Source organism: Hippocampus zosterae, chromosome 10 (genome assembly GCF_025434085.1).
Source record: "Hippocampus zosterae strain Florida chromosome 10, ASM2543408v3, whole genome shotgun sequence".
Lineage (NCBI taxonomy): Eukaryota > Metazoa > Chordata > Actinopteri > Syngnathiformes > Syngnathidae > Hippocampus > Hippocampus zosterae.
The window spans coordinates 3,883,620-3,904,629 of NC_067460.1; the positions used below are offsets into that span (position 1 = coordinate 3,883,620).

At 43.2% G+C, this 21,010-nt stretch overlaps 1 protein-coding gene across 1 annotated transcript in view; it reads right to left on the bottom strand.

Moving 5' to 3' along the window:
• Positions 1-97: 97 nt before the first annotated feature.
• Positions 98-21,010, bottom strand: part of efhd1 (EF-hand domain family, member D1) — a 32,066-nt gene continuing 11,153 nt past the window's right edge. The window contains exons 2-4 of the mRNA XM_052079104.1: positions 9,745-9,892; positions 7,129-7,263; positions 98-6,704 (exon numbers count right to left, since the gene is read on the bottom strand). Of these exons, the coding sequence (XP_051935064.1) occupies positions 6,573-6,704; positions 7,129-7,263; positions 9,745-9,892 (415 nt within the window). The 3' untranslated portion in view covers positions 98-6,572. The remainder of the gene's footprint in view (positions 6,705-7,128; positions 7,264-9,744; positions 9,893-21,010) is intronic.

Consider the following 21,010-nt stretch of genomic DNA (forward strand, 5'->3'; position numbering starts at 1 on the left):
TAACATGTTGGTTGAATTTCCCAAAATTCCTTTGCTAAACTTGCCAATATTCATTTTACGTGATCCCAAATATCAATAATGAGATTGTTTCACTTCATCATGTTTTAGTCTTTTATTTGATTCAGCAACTGTGATTTCAGAATATATTTTCAGATGCGGCGCAAAAATATATTTCGCTGATCATTTGTTGGTTAGGCAACCTATAAGACTCTGCTAAAACAAATTATACCGTATATACCATTTTTATCTATGAAAAAATACACGGTCATTTTTCATCAAGAAAATACAAGAAGGTACGTGATACACACAGTAGTCACTCATTGCTATACAAGTACAACATTCAAGGAGTGAAAAGAGACAATTGAACCATTAGTGATGGGTGGTTTCACTTTTTAATTTCTGCTTTTAAGTTGTACTTGACTGCTTTTCTAACATGCATGACATTGAGGCGAACGAGTGAGTTTCATCCTCGAAAATGTTCCACACAGTGTTTCTTTCTTTCAGCTTTCCTGCTTCACATGAAAAGTCCACGAGTAATTTGCATCTTCTGCAAGTAAGTACTCTTAATGGATTTGAAACTACATTTCAAAGTTGACACACTTTCTCAATTTTTATTTATTTATTAATTCTGCGCGCGCACACACACACACAAAGAAACATAAAATGAAGCATTTACTTTGGAGGCTACACTTCCAGCTATGGCACAAAATAGCTCCAACGGATATTTGTGTAGTTAAATGAGTACAGAGCAACTCTGTTTTTTTAATTGCTTTTATACAAATGTTTGGGTCTCTAAAGTGAAAAAAAAAAAAGTATTTTTTTGCTAGCTGCCAATTTTCCAAAAATGTGGCCTCGACTGAGCCATTCGATATTTGGCCAGATTGTGACTAACAGTTCGGCTAATTGACATGATGGGTTTCTCTATGGCTACGCCACTTCCAAACGATACGGACTACAGTGGAAACTTGATGTCAATGGTAAATAAGATTGGAGGTAATTGTGTTGGGCTATGTGGCTGATGCACACATCAGACACCAATTGTTAAGTGTAATTCAGCAACTGGGTGATGAAACGCTGCCTCCATGAGGGAAAATACAACCCATGCTTCTATTGACTTTAATCAGAGTCACAAGTTCTTACGTTCACACTGCAGGGCACTATGCCCAATTCAGATTTTTTGTTAAATCAGATTTTTTTTAAATTTACTCATTTACATTGTAAAAATTAATCCAAATTTCAAATGTGAAAGCATCTGACGTGCCACGCAAACCACAATGTCGAGTGACATACCGGTACATTAAAAAAAATGTGGGAGTGGCACAGCATTGACATAAATATGGTCCAGCATGTAGTAGGGGTTCATCTTTTTTTAATCTCATTTTAACAAATGCAGCGAGATGTGGGAGGAGGTAGAAATATTTTGGGGCAATGAGGCGATGCTTTTCGTTCTCATTTCCCGGAGATGTCTACAAAAGATGATGTCACGTCATTGCCACGCACAACAAACGCTCTGTCTGCGTAATTGAATTACTACTATAACCACACGTCAACTTGATGCTTCATGTTCCAAGTGGGATTAAATTGGGTCAAATGTAAAGTCAACACTGTGGCTCCAAGCAACTTTGCAGATTCACAAATGATGTCATTGCGATTGTCTGGCAACCAGTTCAGGGTATACCCTGCCTACTGCCGGAAGACAGCTGGGAAAGAGTCCAGCATGCCTGCGACCCTTGTGAGGATAGGCTGATTAGAAAATAAATGGATGTCAATAGCCTCTTGAGCACTCTCCTTCAGGCAAGCAGAGAGGATATTGTGCTTCCGATAAAGTACAGGTGGAATGTATACGGATGAACATTCATAATGCACACGCATCATTTACATATCCGATTCATATCCACATTCAAATGAGGCCCACTTCGTATGTAATTAAAAAAAATCAGAATTATACTGTTTACACTATATGAAAAAAATATGATGCATATCACATATGGGCAAAAAAAAAAAACTATGGAATTGACCTGCAGTGTGAACATAGCCTAAGACATGTCAGCCATTTTGTTGAAAATGGTTATTACAACTTCGAACTTCAGTCTACCTCCGCCTATTCGCAGTTTGACAGTTGTTTTCCCATGGCTTTTTTTCCCCCCGTTACCCCCACTTCTCTTGGAAAATGTACATTTAATTTTAAAATAATGTGTGGGGGTAGGGGGGATCTAAATTGACCTGCAATGTGAACATGGCCAAGACTCTGCACTCAACAGGTGTAGTAGCTGCCGCCCTAAGTGTCATGGTGATTAAAAAAAAGAAACAAAAAAAGCATTCATCTATTGGCTCACCATAATGGTGAGCAGTGTCTGATTTGCATGAGGAACAACCCCGAAATCCAACTGATTTCAAGAAAGAAAAGGGGGAAAAGTGTGCTATCGTTTTGAACCGTGAGCTAACTGAATTTTTCACATCAGATTCCTGAGAATCATGACCAAAGCATAATTGCATATTTTTAAATCAGCAGGAAGCAAACTTACAGCACAGGTGTCAAACTCAAGACCTGGGGGGGCCAGATCTGGCCCGTGACTTCATTCTATGTGGGCCGCAATACCTAATTATGTGCGCCCACTTCATATTTTATGCTAAAATACCAAAATTGCAACCTGTCTGAACTTTAATAAACATTGCGATATCGCATTTTTTAAAAAATACATGAACAAAGGTTTATAGTGGCCTCTGATTTCAAAACTAGTCATTCATCAATTTGTACCTATTCATCGATTATTTGGGTTCAGTCATAACTACCAGTACTGTGGCCAGCGACTAAAATGAGTTTGACACTCCTGACTTAAAGGGATAACATACTTGGCTACTTAACCGCTCGTGCATCTGCCGCAGGTATTGATTGCTACACATCCACTCAACTGTACCCAATTTTATGAGGACAACACATGACGCATGTTTTGGGAGACAGAACAAGGCAAGAAAACTGATCACCAGTGACATGAAACACAAAATGAGAAAACTTAGCACTTTTACGGACTGCTCCAAATTAGTCGCAGGCTGTGCGTATGGTGGTTGGTCATTCAGCGGGGACTTATCTGACCTGTTGGTACCATCATGTCGCAATTAGAACCGTATATACAAAAACATTACAAGGCATAGCATGACCACTCCTCACAATAAACGGCTTCTCTGAAAAAGTCCACCTTAACTTGATGACTTTTGGGGACTTCCAAATTTCAAATGATTAATGTGTGCAGATCACGACTGACGTGGAACTTGACTGCCACAGTTCTGCTGCAACGCTTAGTGGAATCAGTGCAGTCAAGAGAAATGCTTAACAATCATGAGAATACTGTAGACTAATGCAGTATAATGATTTAATGGAAAAAATACCTCAATTTACATTAACAGTAGAAAAGGCCTACCTGGTCCTGACGGCCTCTCACTGTTCAGAAGCAACGTAAATTTAACACAAGTAAGCTGCCCAAAATAGCTAGGAATGCAGAAACGCTTGATCAATTCTTGAATTAAAACATACAATTAAATTAAGTTACAAAAAAAGTTCCAAAGGGCAATGACAAAAGATTCTGGAATCAACATGCACTCTGATCAGTGATTTAAATATTAGATTCCAAAATATGTTGAGTTAATGCGATGCAATGATGAGCACCGATGACTTCTTTGTTTGTTTTTTTGGGAGTGATCTAACTTATCATTGAAACAGAAGACAGAGGCCACCCAGCAGCAAACACCGTGTTTTAAATTTCCATAACTGTGAATAATTTAATCAGACATACAAAGTGCCAATTGCTGTGCGAAAAAAAAATCTCGAGCTGCATTATTAAAAGGGAAATCAGAAACTTTCTATACAATATGTTCTGAATTGTCCACGAGTCTGAACTCGGCATTCTATATTGCGTACGTGGAAGATGAATTTGGCCGATGTTTTTATCCATCTTAGGATGCTTTCATTTTGCTACTTGCTGTCGACTGAAAATGACGACACAGTGACTCAGTGCTCAGCTTGTGGACATCACATGACCAACCCCATAAAACAGGTGGTCTACAATACTGTGTTTGGACTAGTGGGGGCGCATAAACCACATTTTTTATTTGACTTTCCCTTTATGACAGGCATGTCCAAAGTCCGGCCCGCGGTCGAATTTCATCCGGCCCACGGCCCCTGTCATAAAATCAGTGCCGTCTGGCCCGCAGGTTGGGTGCAATGGAACACGTGTTGCATTGACTGAGGTCTCGTAGACTGGTGAGTGATGTTTCATAGAGTACTGCTTCCTTCTAGTGGCTAAATTAGTAATAGCATTCACTAAATGAGTAATAGCATTCACTAAATGAGTAATAGCATTTAGACACTAGAGGGCATCACTCACGAGTTAAGACATCACTCCGTGTTTATATTGACTGATATGTCATATTTCAAATGATCCTTGCAGTTGTGGATATGTGTATTGCTTGCTCATTTCCCTGTTGTTCGAGTCAAAGGTTTTGTGACTATTGAAAAGTCATGGTGATACATTTTATGTTTCAAATCAATGAATTTGCACTCAGGAGACTTCTGTTTAAGAAAAAGTCAAGTGAATAAGCAGTTGCATGTGATATACCTGTTTCAAATGAACCAAAAGAAATTCTTAAGATTGTTGAAATTAAAATTAAAATGGAAATGTGAAACAGACTGGCTTACTAAAATTTGTTGAACAATCTTGTTCAATGTAAAGAATGTCAGCCAAGGTCGGCCCCCGACATTTCACCACATAAAATCTGGCCCCCTTGGCAAAAAGTTTGGACACCCCTGCTTTAAGAGCAAGATTCTAAGTGCTTCCAGTTCTGTATGCTAAGCTGGGACAACCCCGGATGAATCCACTTCCAAACAAACATTGGAATCGTGATATCAGTTGTCATGTCACTGTAAAAAAAAATAAAAATACACGCTGCTAATATTTATGAAAAGGAAATCAATTCTGACTTAGAATGTTGAGTGCAGTAGTACACTCAAAATATTTCTTACATTAGTCCAACATTATGATTTGAAAAATTGCCCACTACCGCATCAGGCTATTTTAATTAATAATCACCATCCTCAAAATAACGGCTTGAGTCATTTTTTTTCAGTTTTATTAGAAAACACAACCCACTGAAACAAATTTGGGATATGTTTATAAAAATGTTACTTTCAGGGGGGAATGGAGTGATGTATGCCATGGTTTTCCAAACAATGGGCCGGCTTCCATTTGTGACCCGCCATCCATTTTTCAGCAGCCCGTGACATGACCCCCCCCCCCCCCCAAAAAAAGATATTTGAATGGGCTGCAAAATTATGTTAAAAAAGGTGAAGGTGGGTAGAATGAGAAGGGAGGTTGTCAGAAAAATAGGTGCCATTACAAAGAAAAATGTTTATACTGTAGAACTTCTCTATGGTGGAAGAAACACAATTTTAGAGGCAAAATGTGTTTCTTCCACTTTGTGCTCTATGGCTGATGTGTTTGAAGATCTCGCATTGATGATCATCAAGTAGACAGAACTGTTGAAAAATGGTCACAAACGACAATTTGTTCCTTTCTTTTGGTTCTGAATGTGGAAATGGGATGCGGCTGCTATTTAGTGTAGAACTGGATCTACTCTGGGAGCAAGATGGCTGTTGGCCACCCCAAAAATTTGGAAAGATCATCAACTATTTGCCTTAACACCTTTAACAGAAAGCTGATGGAATTAACTAGAGAATACGAAGAATATATAATTGCTTTCTTGCTGACGAACTTCAGAGTGTTTCAAAAAGTTGAAGAATTTAAAAGTGGCCCTTTCATCCTTCCATTTTTCTGCACGCAGCCCTCAAACGAAAACGTTTGGACACCCCCTGATGTTAGGCGTTTCCAGCAGAAGTGGCCAGCATCAAGAAATGATTTTGGGCACAAAAATAATAATAATAATAATAATAAATAAAGTAAGATTAAAAAATGACTCGGGTCAGAATGGTATTGTTAGACTCACGATTCAGGCGCTAACATTGTAAGGCCTTTCTTCCCAGCCTAGTGAGGCAATATCGTCACGCAAACATATATCTCAATATATTAGTCAAATAAACACACATGCTGAATATTGCAAATATTCACACATTTCAAATGTTATTGTGGAGGGAGGAAGAAAACAAAAACAAGTTGAGGGTGAAACAACATGACCAAACTAGAACGTCACTTCGTAGACCCAATACACACAATAGTACATTGAAGCCAATGAGGGGATGCGAAACAACATACACTTAACAGTGTTTACGGAAAACAGCAAAAAATGAATATTTTGACTTTCAGGTGAAAATGCAAGACAATGGAACACTCACAGACATCCGCGCATCTGGACTGGTCCCTATTTGTTTTCTTATCGGATGTAGTGCATTCACCTTTCCATTGTGAAATTAATAAAAATTTGCTCAAATATTGAAGTGAGTGTCAAACTAACTTTATTATAAAGTGCCAAATTTTGAGTGTTATCGTTTAAGAACATCGGCAATGTGAATGTACTTTTGAATGTGCATTTTCAGGATTGCCCGTCTGCTTCCTGTATGAGCGTCATGAGAAAGCCGACTGCAGCTGTTTGAAGGCAGCTTGCCTCTCTTTTTTCTCCACTTCCTGCTTCTTGCGTTCTTCCTTCTCCTCACGGATCTCGGCCTCAAACTTGCTGCCCACAGAGAGTGCCTGCATCTGGTGAGACACACAAACAATTTCTTTGCGTGCTTTCTTCCGTGCAAAGCATCTCTATCTTATGATGGCCTAACATTTCGCACGGTATTGTACATCCATTACCCTGTTCAGCTCCTAGGTTCGAAACTGAAAGAAATGAACTTTCTGGAAGAGTTTATTTAGTCCTATCTATGAGGTCAAAATAGTCTAACTTGCGCTTTCAACAAAAATCCCAGTGTAATCCACCCCGTTAGCAAAAGCATAAGCTCCCTGCCTACTTCCATAGAAGGGCATAAGATGAGGCGTCAGAGAGCTTAAGAGGGTCAAAAGGAAAATATGGCAGGTTCAGAAAATCCTCAGTAGCTCTCAAAAGAACAGCTGTTTTAAAATCGAACAGACAAACTGATTCTACATGATTTACCTGGCTGAGCACAAGACAACGTACCTTAGCTTCAAAAAAGTCTTTGGCCCCACTCACTCCCTCGGTGGAGACGTTGATTTCAGACAGTCTGGCCAGCGCCATGAGACCACTTTCTTCTTGCAGCTCCCCCGCTGCTGCTCTCCGGAAGATCAACAAAAACTGCGGGAAGGTGAACAACAATAGCTCAGTTTGTCGCTGATAAATCTTAGTTGTCGCCCTTTAAAATGCAATACCCTTAGTCCTGACAAACGTGCAGCTTGAACCATTTTCTTCACAGATGGAAATTGAGGTCAGTTAAGTGACCGGAGGCAGTTATACTTCAAGGGTTTCCCCTCAGGCAAGTTTGGTATCATTACAGTCAGGAAAACATTTTTTGCATGTTAAAATTTATCCGTCTATAAGCCCCGTGTATTGAACACACTGGCTGCTGAGTTGGGTGTCTGGATCAGGGGTCCTAAGAAAGGAACAAAGAGGAGCGGGCTACACATGGAGACTGCGTGTCAAAACAAGTGCTTTGGGTGTTATGTCTTTCAGGTGTCCACTCAAGCTATTCAAGTTTCTGGTTCTTACCACCATCTTAGTTCAACTAACTCATAGAACAAATATTGCACACTCATGTCATATAGCGGTAATACGGAGCTCTGTTCAGCAGAACCTACATAAACGACTTCATGCTTCTCAAAATAGTCAGCCAGTCCCGGAAGGATTTTCCTTCCCCAGGAGGGCAACAAATACATTTTCATAAAACAAACCTCAATTATTTAACTTCTCCAAGTTGGTGGAGAGAGATGTTTTGTTTTAGGGTTTTTTTGTACAGACTGATTTGGGTCATTAGTAATGAGCACAGATTCACATGAAATCCAACAATCGCATGTTGCGGTTCCGAAGCACAGCTATATAAGTGGTGACTGTGAGGGAATAGAATTATTAGCAATTTCCACGGCATACTTGGAACATAACAATGCACGCGACTAGCGTTCCGTCAAAGTGATTTTGAAAAAGAACTGCACAAAAACCAAAGATAAATAAAAGTAATCCAGCTAATACAATAATTATCTTTGTGCCTTGTGCAGTCCATAGCAAAGAACTTTGCTCTGCGCTTTGTATTTTCTGACAAGTCATTGTTTGTATTATTTTGTCAGATGTTATACCCAATCAACCAACAAGCGTTTGAGGGAAAAATGGCTAAGATTGCACGACTCTCCGTGTTTTTATGTATTGTGTTTATTAGATTTTTTTTTATTTCTTTTATTTTTTCATTTGAACTGTTTTGTAAAGTACTTTGTTTGAGCTGCAGCTGTTATGAAAGCGCTATATAAATCAGGATGTACTGTATTATATTTCTTTTTACAACATCCTCAGGCTCTTTTGCAAAAGAAGGTGGCGGTAACGTACCACAAGTATTGGCTTATCGCTGAAGGAACGTGAAAAAAGAAATGGACGAAGCAGTAGCAGTAGTCATGGAAAGTAATTTGGGATGCATCGTTAGTTTAGGATACAGCTTCCGCCACAACAAGGGTTTTCTACAAAGTATTTACAGCAAAAAACGACACGTTATTGACAGGGTTCTACCTCTAGCCACAATGTAACGCTGGGTGTTCCAAGTTAGCCATTTTCAATTAGAAAGAATTTATTTCGGTAGTTAGAAGTGGAGGTTCCAAATCCAACGAGAACTCGTTTGCTATTGAGGAATGAGGATTTCAATAATGTACTGGCATAGCGCAAGCTGGCTTATTTTACATCAGGTTAGCACCGCTGCTCTGCTCATGTGGCAGCTGACCGTGGCAGCAAGCATTACAAGCATATAGAAAATGTGCATCTCACCTCACAGAAGTGCTTTTTGCCACCCAATGGAATGTGCCAGCCTTATTGCTCGACATAAATTTTCTTGTACACTGAATAATTGTTTATATGATGTTTAACAGTATACTAGCGATGTGCTCAAATAATTTATTTGTCTAAAGTATTGTTTTTTTTATTACAATAATTTCATAGTTGCAAGACAAGTGCAAGTTCCAATATTTTTGTTTTGTTAAGCTAGTTTTCATACGCATGGGGAAATGGAACTTCTTGCAGGAGAAAAGCATCAAATGGTGCAAAATGTCTTGTCATTGCAGTAATAGCAAGCAGGTCGGTGATGTCTCTGTGGAGTCCCAAGAAACTTGCAGTCCAATCTTAGGGTGTCCGTTTCTCCACAAAAATACATGTGGTAAGATACAATTGAAGGATGTAATGATTCAAATTTGGTTCGATTCAGTGGGATTACAATTCCAAAAGGGCTTTTGTCATGTTTATTAATATGCAACATGTAAAAGTCCCCCCTAAACCCAAACTGTCTCAGTTAATATTAATATGATGAAACATCAAATCATCAGCAACATCAAACTAGTGTACATCTCTCAGAAAAGACGATATGCACCTTGATACATGATGTGTGATATTAAAATACACCAATTGGGGTTGTCAAATTTAGACAGATTTTCCGATTGGAATCTGTTTTTTTTTGTGTGCGTTTGTTTGGGGGGGCTGGGGGTGTTTGTATTAGTTCATGAAACTCCTGTTTGAAAGTGTGACTTGATGGCAAAGCAAATCGGCATATCCAAGAATTCAACGGGCAAGAGAGTGTTCAAGCACGCTCACCTCTCGAAAGCTCAGTTTTCCATCAAAGTCCTCATCCACCTCTTTGATCATGTTCTTCAGGCCCAGGTGAGTCTGTGGGGCACCAAGCTTCTCCATCATTAGCTTGAGCTCCATTAGGTCGATGAATCCATCTCTGCCAGTATCATACCTAGAAAGGACAAGTCAGTTTCATTTGTGGAACAGAACCTGAAGCACACTTGTTAAATAATGGCAATATGAGTATCCAAGTCTGGGTGTGTGCTTGCCACCCGAGAGATTGATTGTTAACAACCATCTCATTTAACTACCTGCGATCACCATCTTAACACGCAGAAACAGAATTGTTGCGCATGTTGCGGCTACAGGGAGAAAGCGGCTGATCACTTGGATCACTTGTGCCACAACACAGGCAGATTCATATCACAGTTGTATTTTCGTTTGGAATAGACTCAACCTTTGTGGTTCAAACGGATTGGACCATAACAGAAAAATGACATTAAACATTTCAGGTTCATCGAGGCACGAGGTGCATTCAAATACAGGCGGAAATTTCAAAAGCCAATACTGTACCTACAAATATGTAAATCAGGGGTTCCCAACCAGTCCATCACGGTTGACTGGTAGTCCGCAGACCGGTCGACCGCAAGGAGGATACGAGTAGATGGGGGAGTTAAAGAAAAAAAATTGTGTCTTTGTGCGTGTTATTCATATTATATATTTTTGTGTTAGGATGCTTAGGGTGCAGTGTGCACTATCAGTTTAACTTTCACAAAAAGTTGTAAAAAATAAAATTAAAAAAGTAGGTCATCTTTAACCATGGTAGCGCACAACCTGTATCACTGGAAGTTGTTAGTGGTCTGTAGTCTGCAATTGCAATCCGAGGCGCGGAGATTTACTTTTATTTATTTTTTCTCATTCAAATTTTGTTTGATCAGCAATTCACCGATGGCATGGGAATCTGAAGCGCCAGGAGAATGATTTTAAAACAGTATACGGAGCTACGATCTTGAAGTTTCCGCACTGAACACGCAACTACAGTGCATCACTGCCTCCGTATGCCCCGCCTCCTATAAAGGTAGGTAGGGATTTCCTTTTCACAAACTCTATCAAATTTATTTTTCTGTTTCGTCCATGCTGTGGTCCGTTAGAGCTGTTGCTCATAGTGGTGTGTGTGTGTGCGTGTGTGCGTTTGTGTGTGTGTGTGTGCGCCTGCTTGCGAGTGTTTCTGTATGTGTACGTGCATTTGTGCACATGTACGTGTATGTGCACACGTGCACTAACGGGTCGATTGCAGGAGGTTGGCTCCTTGAAAAGTAGATGGTGACATATCAAGAAGAATGATGGGGTGAATCACTATTTCATTTAATTACAATTGATGGTGCAGCTAGCCACTTATGTTCCAATACCTAATCAAATCACTCGACTTCCACCCCTCATTCTAGTGGTTGGGATGTCAAACATACAATTAGCAATTAATACTCCCCAAAGGCTTAAATAATAAACAGCAAATATTTTGGTGCCCTAAGTCTATAGTAAAGTCCTGGATATGAAGAAAAATATCAGTAGAATGTGTAAAAAAAATTGAAAAAGTAAATGGGATTTTTTTGCATTCAATTGCTATTAAAGTGTTAATTTTTAATGTTATCAAAATCATTGTAGTATTGTGTATATGTATTAGTATCCTTATTTTGTTGAAATTATCTACTGTACCCGTACAAACATTTTAAAGTTGTCAGATATCATTAAATGCTTGTTACTGATCATTTATGTTACCGGTAAGCGCTGAACACACCTGGGGATGGGGGCAGTGAATAAAATTAAAATATTGCAAAAAATAAAAAATACTATCTGTGCCGAGACATTATCAATAATGGCAGCACAAAGCATGCCTAGAATGAACAAGACCGTTTGCTGTCATCTCATATTTTGTGCAAATATCTGCCTGTCCAATCCAGCTCCAATCTTGAATCGCTCAGGGGGAAATCACATTCCATCAAATCAACCATGTGCGTTTCACGACACATCCATCCATCCATCATCTACCGCTTATCCGGGGCCGGGTCGCGGGGGCAACAGCTTTAGCAGGGAAGCCCAGACTTCCCTCTCCCTAGCTACTTCTTCCAGCTCTCCCCGGGGGATCCCGAGTCGTTCCTAGGCAAGCTGGGTGACATAGTCTCTCCAGCGTGTCCTGGGTCTTCCTCGGGGTATCCTCCCGGTGGGACATGACCGGAACACCTCACCGGGGAGGCGCTCAGGAGGCATCCGAATCAGATGCCCAAGCCACCTCATCTGGCTCCTCTCGATGTGGGGGAGAAGCGGCTCGACTCTGAGCCCCTCCCGGATGACTGAGCTTCTCACCTTATCTCTAAGGGAGAGCCCGGACACCCTGCACCGATCCGCCTGTCGATCACCCGCTCCCTCCTACCCCCACTCGTGAACAAGACCCCAAGATACTTGAACTCCTCCACTTGGGGTAAGATCTCCTCCCCGACCCGGAGGGGGCACTCCACCCTTTTCCGACTGAGGACCATGGTTTCAGATTTGGAGGTGCTGATTTTCATCCCAACCGCTTCACACTCGGCTGCGAAACGCTCCAGTGAGAGTTGGAGAGCCCCGTTTGAAGGAGCCAACAGCACCACATCATCTGCAAAAAGCAGGGATGTAATACTGAGGCCCCCAAAATGGACCCCCTCAACGCTTCGGCTGCGCCTAGAAATTCTGTCCATAAAGGTTATGAACAGAATCGGCGACAAAGGGCAGCCTTGGCGGAGTCCTACCCCCACTGGAAACGATTCCGACTTACTGCCGGCGATGCGAACCAAACTCTGACATCGGTGGTATAGTGACCGAACAGCCCGTATCAGGCGGTTCGGTACCCCATACCCACGAAGCACCCCCCACAGAACTCCCCGAGGGACACGGTCAAACGCCTTCTCCAAGTCCACAAAACACATGTAGACTGGTTGGGCGAATTCCCACATACCCTCAAGGACCCTGCTAAGGGTGTAGAGCTGGTCCACTGTTCCACGGCCGGGACGAAAACCACACTGCTCCTCCTCAATCTGAGGCTCGACTTCCTGACGGACCCTCCTCTCCAGCACCCTTGAATAGACCTTACCAGGGAGGCTGAGGAGTGTGATCCCTCTGTAGTTGGAACACACCCTCCGGTCCCCCTTTTTAAAAAGAGGGACTACCACCCCGGTCTGCCAATCCAGAGGCACTCTCCCTGTTGACCACGCGATGTTGCAGAGGCGTGTCAACCAGGACAGCACCACAACATCCAGAGCCTTGAGGAACTCCGGGCGGATCTCATCCACCCCTTGGGCCTTGCCACAGAGGAGCTTTTTAACAACATCGGTGACTTCAACCACAGAGATAGGAGAGCCCATCCCCAGGCTCTGCTTCCTCCAAGGAAGGCGTGTTGGTGGAGTTGAGGAGGTCTTCGAAGTACCCTGCCCACCGGTTCACAACGTCCCGAGTCGAAGTCAGCAGCGCCCCATCCCCACTGTACGCAGTGTTAGTGGTGCACTGCTTCCCCCTCCTGAGACGTCGGATGGTGGACCAGAATTTCCTCGAAGCCGTCCGGAAGTCGGCTTCCAAGGCCTCACCGAACTCTTCCCACGCTCGGGTTTTTGCCTCGGCGACCACCGAAGCCGCGGTCCGCTTGGCCAGTCGATACCCGTCAGCTGCCTCTGGGGTCCCACAGGCCATAAAGGCTCGATAGGACTCCTTCTTCAGCTTGACGGCATCCCTTACTGCTGGTGTCCACCAGCGAGTACGGGGATTGCCGCCACGACAGGCACCAACCACCTTACGGCCACAACTCAGATTGGCCGCCTCAACAATAGAGGCACGGAACATGGTCCACTCGGGCTCAATGTCCCCCGCCTCCCCCGGAACATGGGAAAAGCTCTGTCGGAGGTGGGAGTTGAAACTCCTTCTGACAGGGGATTCCGCCAGACGCTCCCAACAAACCCTCACTATACGTTTGGGTCTGCCAGGACGGACCGGCATCTTCCCCCACCATCGGAGCCTACTCACCACCAGGTGGTGATCAGTTGACAGCTCCGCCCCTCTCTTCACCCGAGTGTCCAGAACATGCGGCCGCAAATCCGATGATACAACTACAAAGTCGATCATCGAACTGCGGCCTAGGGTGTCCTGGTGCCAAGTGCACATATGGACACCCTTATGTTTGAACAAGGTGTTCGTTATGGACAATCCGTGACGAGCACAGAAGTCCAATAACAAAACACCACTCGGGTTTTGATCGGGGGGGCCGTTCCTCCCAATCATGCCCCTCCAGGTATCACTGTCATTGCCCACGTGAGCGTTGAAGTCCCCCAGCAGAACAATGGAGTCCCCAGCAGGAGTACTCTCCTTCGCGACACAAATGAGTTTAATTCAGTCACAGCAAAATTAACCTGAAGTGGAATAGGACTGCCAAGCAAAGAGCCATCTACACTTGATATTACCAAGTAGATTTGACAAGCCAGCCGTTTTCACCAATCGGGTCAGCTATGAACATCATGTCTGGTTAGTGCATGTATTTTTAGAAGCTTTCAGCAGCTGTTCGCGCATGCGTCCTGGTTTGGCTTGTTGACCTTGGAGACTTATCAGCTACCACCAGGAAACGTGTCATTGTTTAATTCAAAGCCTTTTAAAGGTCCACGAGGGGATTTTTTATTTTTTTGTTCCCCACATAGACATGTCCAATGAGAAACGATCATTCTGGCCTTCATTCTTCCCAGGGTTATGGGTCATAGAAGATTCAGCTATACACAGTCCATCTTTCTTTGATAGCAGCTGTATCGAATGGTTTGCCACAATTCAACACTTGTTCCAACAGCTGCCAAACATAACAGAAGTTCCTAATGGATGAGAAAACAAACACAGGGTTAAGGCTCATAGAAGATTCAGCTATACTGCGTCATCTTTCTTAGATAGCAGCTCTATCTATTGGTTGGTCACAATTCAACATTTGTTCCAACAAGCGCACAAGCGAGCAGAAGTTCCTATTGGCTAAGAAAAAATATCCATTCATTTTCTGATCCACTTATCCTCACAAGGGTCGTGGGGGTGCTGGAGCCTATCCCAGCTGTCTTCTGGCAGTAGGCAGGGGACACCCTGAAACCGTTGCCAGACAATCGCAGGGCACACAGAGGAACAACCATCTGTGCTCACACTCACACTCATACCTAGGCACAATTTATTACAATTTTTTTTTGCTCCATTCACTTGCCACGCATGTTTTGGGAATGTGGGAGGAAACCGGAGTACCCAAAAAAAAAAAACCCACGCAGGCACCAGGAGAACATGCAAACTCCAAACAGGAACCCTGCATCTCTGCACGGTGAGTCCAACGTGCTAACCAGTCGACCGCCAGGCCGCCCTCAGAAAAAATAAATACATTTAGAAATACTGATTGGAACTGAAGAGGTTTGGTGAGAAAGGGCAGTATCAGTTACGTAGAATTACCTGCAAATCATGTTACACTAAACACCATGAACAGTTGCGCATCACTGATGTTTAGGCACCAAAAAAAAAAGACTCGAGACGGTCATTTTATGTTCCGATAATTAGGAGGATAAATGCAGCAAAAACATCCCAACTCTGAGTCCGAATATCGCAGCATGTTGTCCAAAGAGCATAAATACATGCATCTAAGGCAGAAGTCACCGATATACACAAGTTTGGTTTTCTGCCAGCTTACTTTGAGGCCCAGCTTTGCTGCTTCTGTTTGGTATATGGAGAGGGCACTGCTGAGGTGTTGGAGGGAGTTGCTGAACAGGGTGGTGTCATCAGCGTATTCAAGGTCGGTCAGGTGGAAGTTGCCGAGCGACACGCCTGAGACTTGCTCCCGGACTCGGATCATAAGGTGGTCAATGACACAGTTAAATAGATCAGGAGCGGCCACGCAGCCCTGTCTGACCCCGCTGTTAATGGGGAACCACTCCGAGTCCTTCCCATTCACATGAACACAGCTCTCTGAGTTGTTGTAGAGTCGCTGGAACAATGTGGTTATTTTGGGTGCCACTCCAAGGTATTTCAGAATGTTCCAAAGGGAGAGGTGGTCGACTGTATCAAAGGCAGCTTTGAGATCTATGAAGGCTATAAAAAGATCTTGGTCCTTCCGAAACTCTCCAACCTTCTCAACAAATGAGTCTAACTGCTGAGATGTGATCTATGGTGGACCGGTTGGGCATGAAGCCAGCTTGTTGGGGGCAGCGATGGCTTTGAATGGCGGGAAGGGCGCAGGTGAGAAGGATCCGGGTGAACAGTTTTGCGGGTATGGAAAGCAGTGAGATGCCTCTGTAGTTGTTGCAGAGTTGCTTGTCGCCTTTCCGCTTCCAGAATGGCAGGATGATGCCTCGGGTCCAGTCTGTGGGGGGCTGTTCTGCCACCCACACATGGTTAATGATGTGGGTGAGCCACCGGGCCATGGAGTCACCACCTTCTTTGAGCAGCTCTGCAGTGATGGCACAGATTCCAGGGGCCTTGTGATGTATGGTGCAGAATCCTGGCCATTAAACAAGACCCAGGCCAAGAGGATCGGCGGCTTTGACAGCAGGTCACTAAGAACCATCTTAAACATCAGCTGGCACCTCCATGCTTCCAACTTAGACCTCCGAAAACATACCCTCCACCCCCCTGCATCCCGACTGGCCGCTCAGAGGCACATCCGTTGACTTGGTCATCTCCTCCGATTACCCCCGGAACACCCAACTCGTGCCATCTTCTCATTTGATCCAGCGACAGCCGGCTGGAAAAGGCCACGCGGCAGACCCCACACCAGATGGCTTGATGTCATCAGAGAGGATCTCGAACACCAGGGCCTTACCCTGGAGGATGCAGCGGACCTGGCCATGACTGTGGTCATTGGCGGACCCTGGTGAAGCTGATCGGCTCTACGCAATGCGACGACCCAGCCGAATGAGACTGGGCCCCTGCGTCGCAAGAGCATTATTATTATTATTATTATTATTATTATTAAGGCAGAAGTGATGCGGCCACTATGGATCTGTGCAGCTACAGACGTTTGCACTTAAATCAATCAGGCCATTTTTACCACTTCACTCATTCTCTGTGTGTCAGGTTAAATCCATCCAGCAAGGAATGGCTTGAACATGCCGAATAAATATCCGAGTCTGGATATGTTCATGGCCACGGTCACCGCCATCTAAATTAACCAGGACTATTGTCTTTTTTAAAGGACGGTGTGTGCACATTTTGAGCGGTCTTTCTCGATCGCGCCTCTTAACTTACATGTGGCGCATTACGTACCCACTTGGTGCATTCTGCCACCGAAGACTGCTATCTCATCTATTTCATCCACAGGTACTGTAGATGTGCATGTGTACACATAAAAGGTTTGGTTTGGCTCTCAAATGAGCACCACCAACCTCACGGATGAACAGGGACACTGTAGACATGTTTTTTTGTTGATTAAATCTCGATTTATCATTCATATGAGTAAGATGATAATGTAAGTGATTCAAGTTTTTTTTTTCACAATTATATATTGCTTACCGTATTTTCATGACTATTCGACGCACCGTACGGTTGGGCGCAGTCTCATTAATGGGTGACATTTCTGTATTTTACACATATACAGACCGCACTGTACCAATGGGCGCAGTTTTACAGTGGTAAAACATACGCCAGCTTAAACATACGGCATGCATGCGCGCATGCTAACACGTTAGCTTGAAGCATACGGTAGCATGCCAAGACATACAGATACAAGCTAAAAACACGTTTTTAAAAAGGCAACTAAAGCACAACTGAGTTCGGGTGTATTTTATTTAGCCATCGTACAATGTTCTTGCGTTTTTCGATCAATCATCACCCAGAAATCCATCAAAGTCCTCATCCTCTGTATCAGAAGCAGAGGGCTGCACATCCCAGTTGTCATTGAACGCATCACATGCTAGTCTGAGTTGCTACGCATTGCCGAGCGGAAAGAAGGAGCAGCAACAGCAAAGTCAACATTTCTCTCGTGTGAAGCTTTCCCACATTTGAAAGTAAAGAACAGAGCGAAACATGGTGGCAGCGCGCGTGTGTGTAGAAAGAATTGAACAATTGTGCAAGTACCGTAATCCATCAAAAACGCCGCGTTCCCTCTCGTTGTTGCGTATTGTGGCGTAACTCGCCAAGCGCTGCCTCTCACTCTTTGTAAAGTTGTGTTGGCCACCGATCATCCATTGTTCCCATGCCGTTCGCAACTTTACTTTGAACGCCCGGTTGATGCCGATGTCCAGCGGTTGGAGTTCTTTAGTCAAGCCTCCGGGAATAACGGCAAGCTCAGAGTTCATTTGCTTGACTTGGTTTTTCACCGCTGCTGTGAGATGGGCACGCATGCCAAAAGCATAACCGGTGGCTTTAAGTTTGAACTGAGCTTCGTAGGAGTGTCTCTTTGTCGAATTTATTTTCAGGGGTTCTTAGAAACCAAAACCGGAGTTGTTTTGCAACAATGCACATTGCCACACTCTATACAAGTGTTGGTACTGGCTTGCGGGGTCCCTTTAGCGTCCACTTACACGCCCACCCTTCACCATTGGCGGACTAGCTTGCCTGTCCTCTCTCTCCCTCTCCATATATATATATATATATATATACACGCCCACCCTTCCCTGATTGGCCGACTTCTTTCCCGCATGCCTGGCCACAGTCACTTCCGCCTTTTCTCTATATAAACAGCGTGTCGGCTGTCAGTCAGATTTTGGAACTCAGCGCATATAAAGGACGCTCCGCACCATAAGGCGTCCTGTCCATTTTGGAGAAAATTTAAGACAGAATTTAAGAACATTTTTCACTTGAGCAGTTATTCACACATAATCTCTCACACAATATTACTGTCCATCAACAACAGTGAAAAAAATATTTTGTCACACAACAGCTGCTTTAACAGCTTTTTTATGAAAGTGCACATCTAAAGTAAACTAGTACTCAGCCTATAGTGGATTTAAACCATGGTTGCATACTTCGTTTTTCTCAAGTTTGCTTTGAATACAGCAGTCCGTTTCTGTATATTTGTTGAAAAATAACGAGACACCGGACACCAGTGTTCGTTATGCGCCGCTGTATTCAAAACTGCCGGCCGTACACACAAGCGCACTCACTTCCCCCATGCTGCTGAGGCAAACCATTCTGAAATAACGGGGTGTTTCACTCCCTCTTATACAGTCAGGCTATGTTGATTGTGTTGGTTTTGATTTGATTGCTACTGTTTTGTGTAGACCTCATTTCGGATGGCTACACTTGGTTTGATGACAACACTGAAGACATTTTATTTTTGCTAGGTCACCACCACTGCAGCGAAGTCACTGTCAGATGAACACACAGAAGCTCCACCCGCTCTATTTATATGGACAGAGAACACTGTAACCTTAGACACAAAATAGTTCCAAACAAGTAACAATCGCGTCAGTGGCATACGTATACCTGTATGATACAGAGATAGAGAAGAACAGGTAACTTTAACATAAGATATAATCGGCTCAATTAAATGGCAGCTGGTAAATCAGTTGGTGATATATGGAACAATTATAATACAGCCCTTTTGTGTATGTGTGTGTGTGTGTGTGTGTGTTCATTATTTGGAAGGTGATCTTTACCAAGTGGTATGTGGATGTACGTTGAATGGTTTTTTTTCTCTTAATAAAAAAGAAGCCCGGTGTGTCCATAACTCAACACTATGTTTTAACACAGTGCAATTCTTAAGAGTGCTATTCTTATATATTAAACAGCTCGATACAAATCTTTGGGTGTTTTTTATGGCGGCAGGAACACACTGATGCAATTTTCATTCATTTCTAAGGGGTACGGTGATTTGATTTACGAATGGGATTACAGAATGAATGCAAAACTAAAGTCAAGGTAATGTTATACATACAAATGCCACACAAGAATACAACTCGCATGCAGGCCAATGATCAAAATGGTAGCCCTCCCAATTCAAATGTGGCCCAGTAAAAACCCAGTTTGGTCTCACGGAAGGAAATTGGGCATCCGTATCTATAGTGGCTATAGCGGGGTCTTAATGGAGCCAAAGCGGTAGCTTTCCTTGGAATGACGTGTCCATGAGAGACAACAACCCCTTTCTTTGGTTTCCCTTTCTGCGATGCCAGGGGCCCACAAAGCACATAAAGGGCCCACATTCCCTTGCAGTCTTCCAGCAATGGCCACACATTGATATCCTGTGACATCAAAAAACGCGCTTTGCCAAATACTTTCTCTGAGGACTATGCCCAGTGACCTAAATAACAGGCTTGCGTTTTTGTTTTATATATCTATCTATATCTACTGTATGTATCGATATAGATAGTGTGTGTGTGTGTGTTAAACACTAGGCAATTGTTTTGATGAATGCATACTGTTGGCTGCAAGAAGCTGCAGTGAGACTGACTCATTGTTTTAATTCTCCCATGATCAAATGTGCGTCAGTATAGCAACCATTCAGTTCAGTTCACTTCACTTTCATGTTTTGCTCAAACTACAGGGATATGCAATACCGAATATCCTATTCCAAAGAAAGGACAAAAGAAAAAAGAAATATTGAGCAAATCCAAGCATGTATCCTCAATTATGCTAGAAGGACAACAGTCTGTTGAAGAAAAATGGGTCACTGGGTGGTGGCTGTCCCGTGGGAATGAATAGTATGTATGGAATCAGTGCAGCCCAATCAGTCAAGCTAAAGGCATTGAAGACAAACGTCATAGAGTCTCATCCAAGTTTTGAAACTAAATTGTATGCACTTGAATGAGAGAACTATGCCTACTTTGTGACAGCAAATCTCCAGTCTCACCTCAGGACTTTCTGGGTGCCCCACATTATGGCTGCAAGAGCAATTCCGTTAAAAAAAAAAGACAATAAAAGCTGTCTTCAAAAGAGCAGTCATCATCATTTCACTAACCACCAGTGTAAAGCCATGGGGCAAAGCAAGTTCGCATCAGCACTAGGGCTGTTTAACCACTGAACGTTTCAAGGTACACTGTGTAGAATTTAGTGCCATCTACTGGTGAGCTAATAAACTGCAACAACCTCAGCTTGAAGTGTGTGCAGTTTGTGCACGCTCACTACGATGCCTCGGAGAGAACACATTTCGCAAGCCTACCACTAATTTCTTCAGCAACCCAAAAGACTTCTGGTCACTCAAGTGACAAAGTAAGTGCATTGCCGACTTTTATAGCCGACATATTTTATGTCGACCTGCTTTTATGGTCACCGAGTGAACAATGATCAATCCACACTCGATCGGCCGAACTGTCATTACCTGTCATCGAGT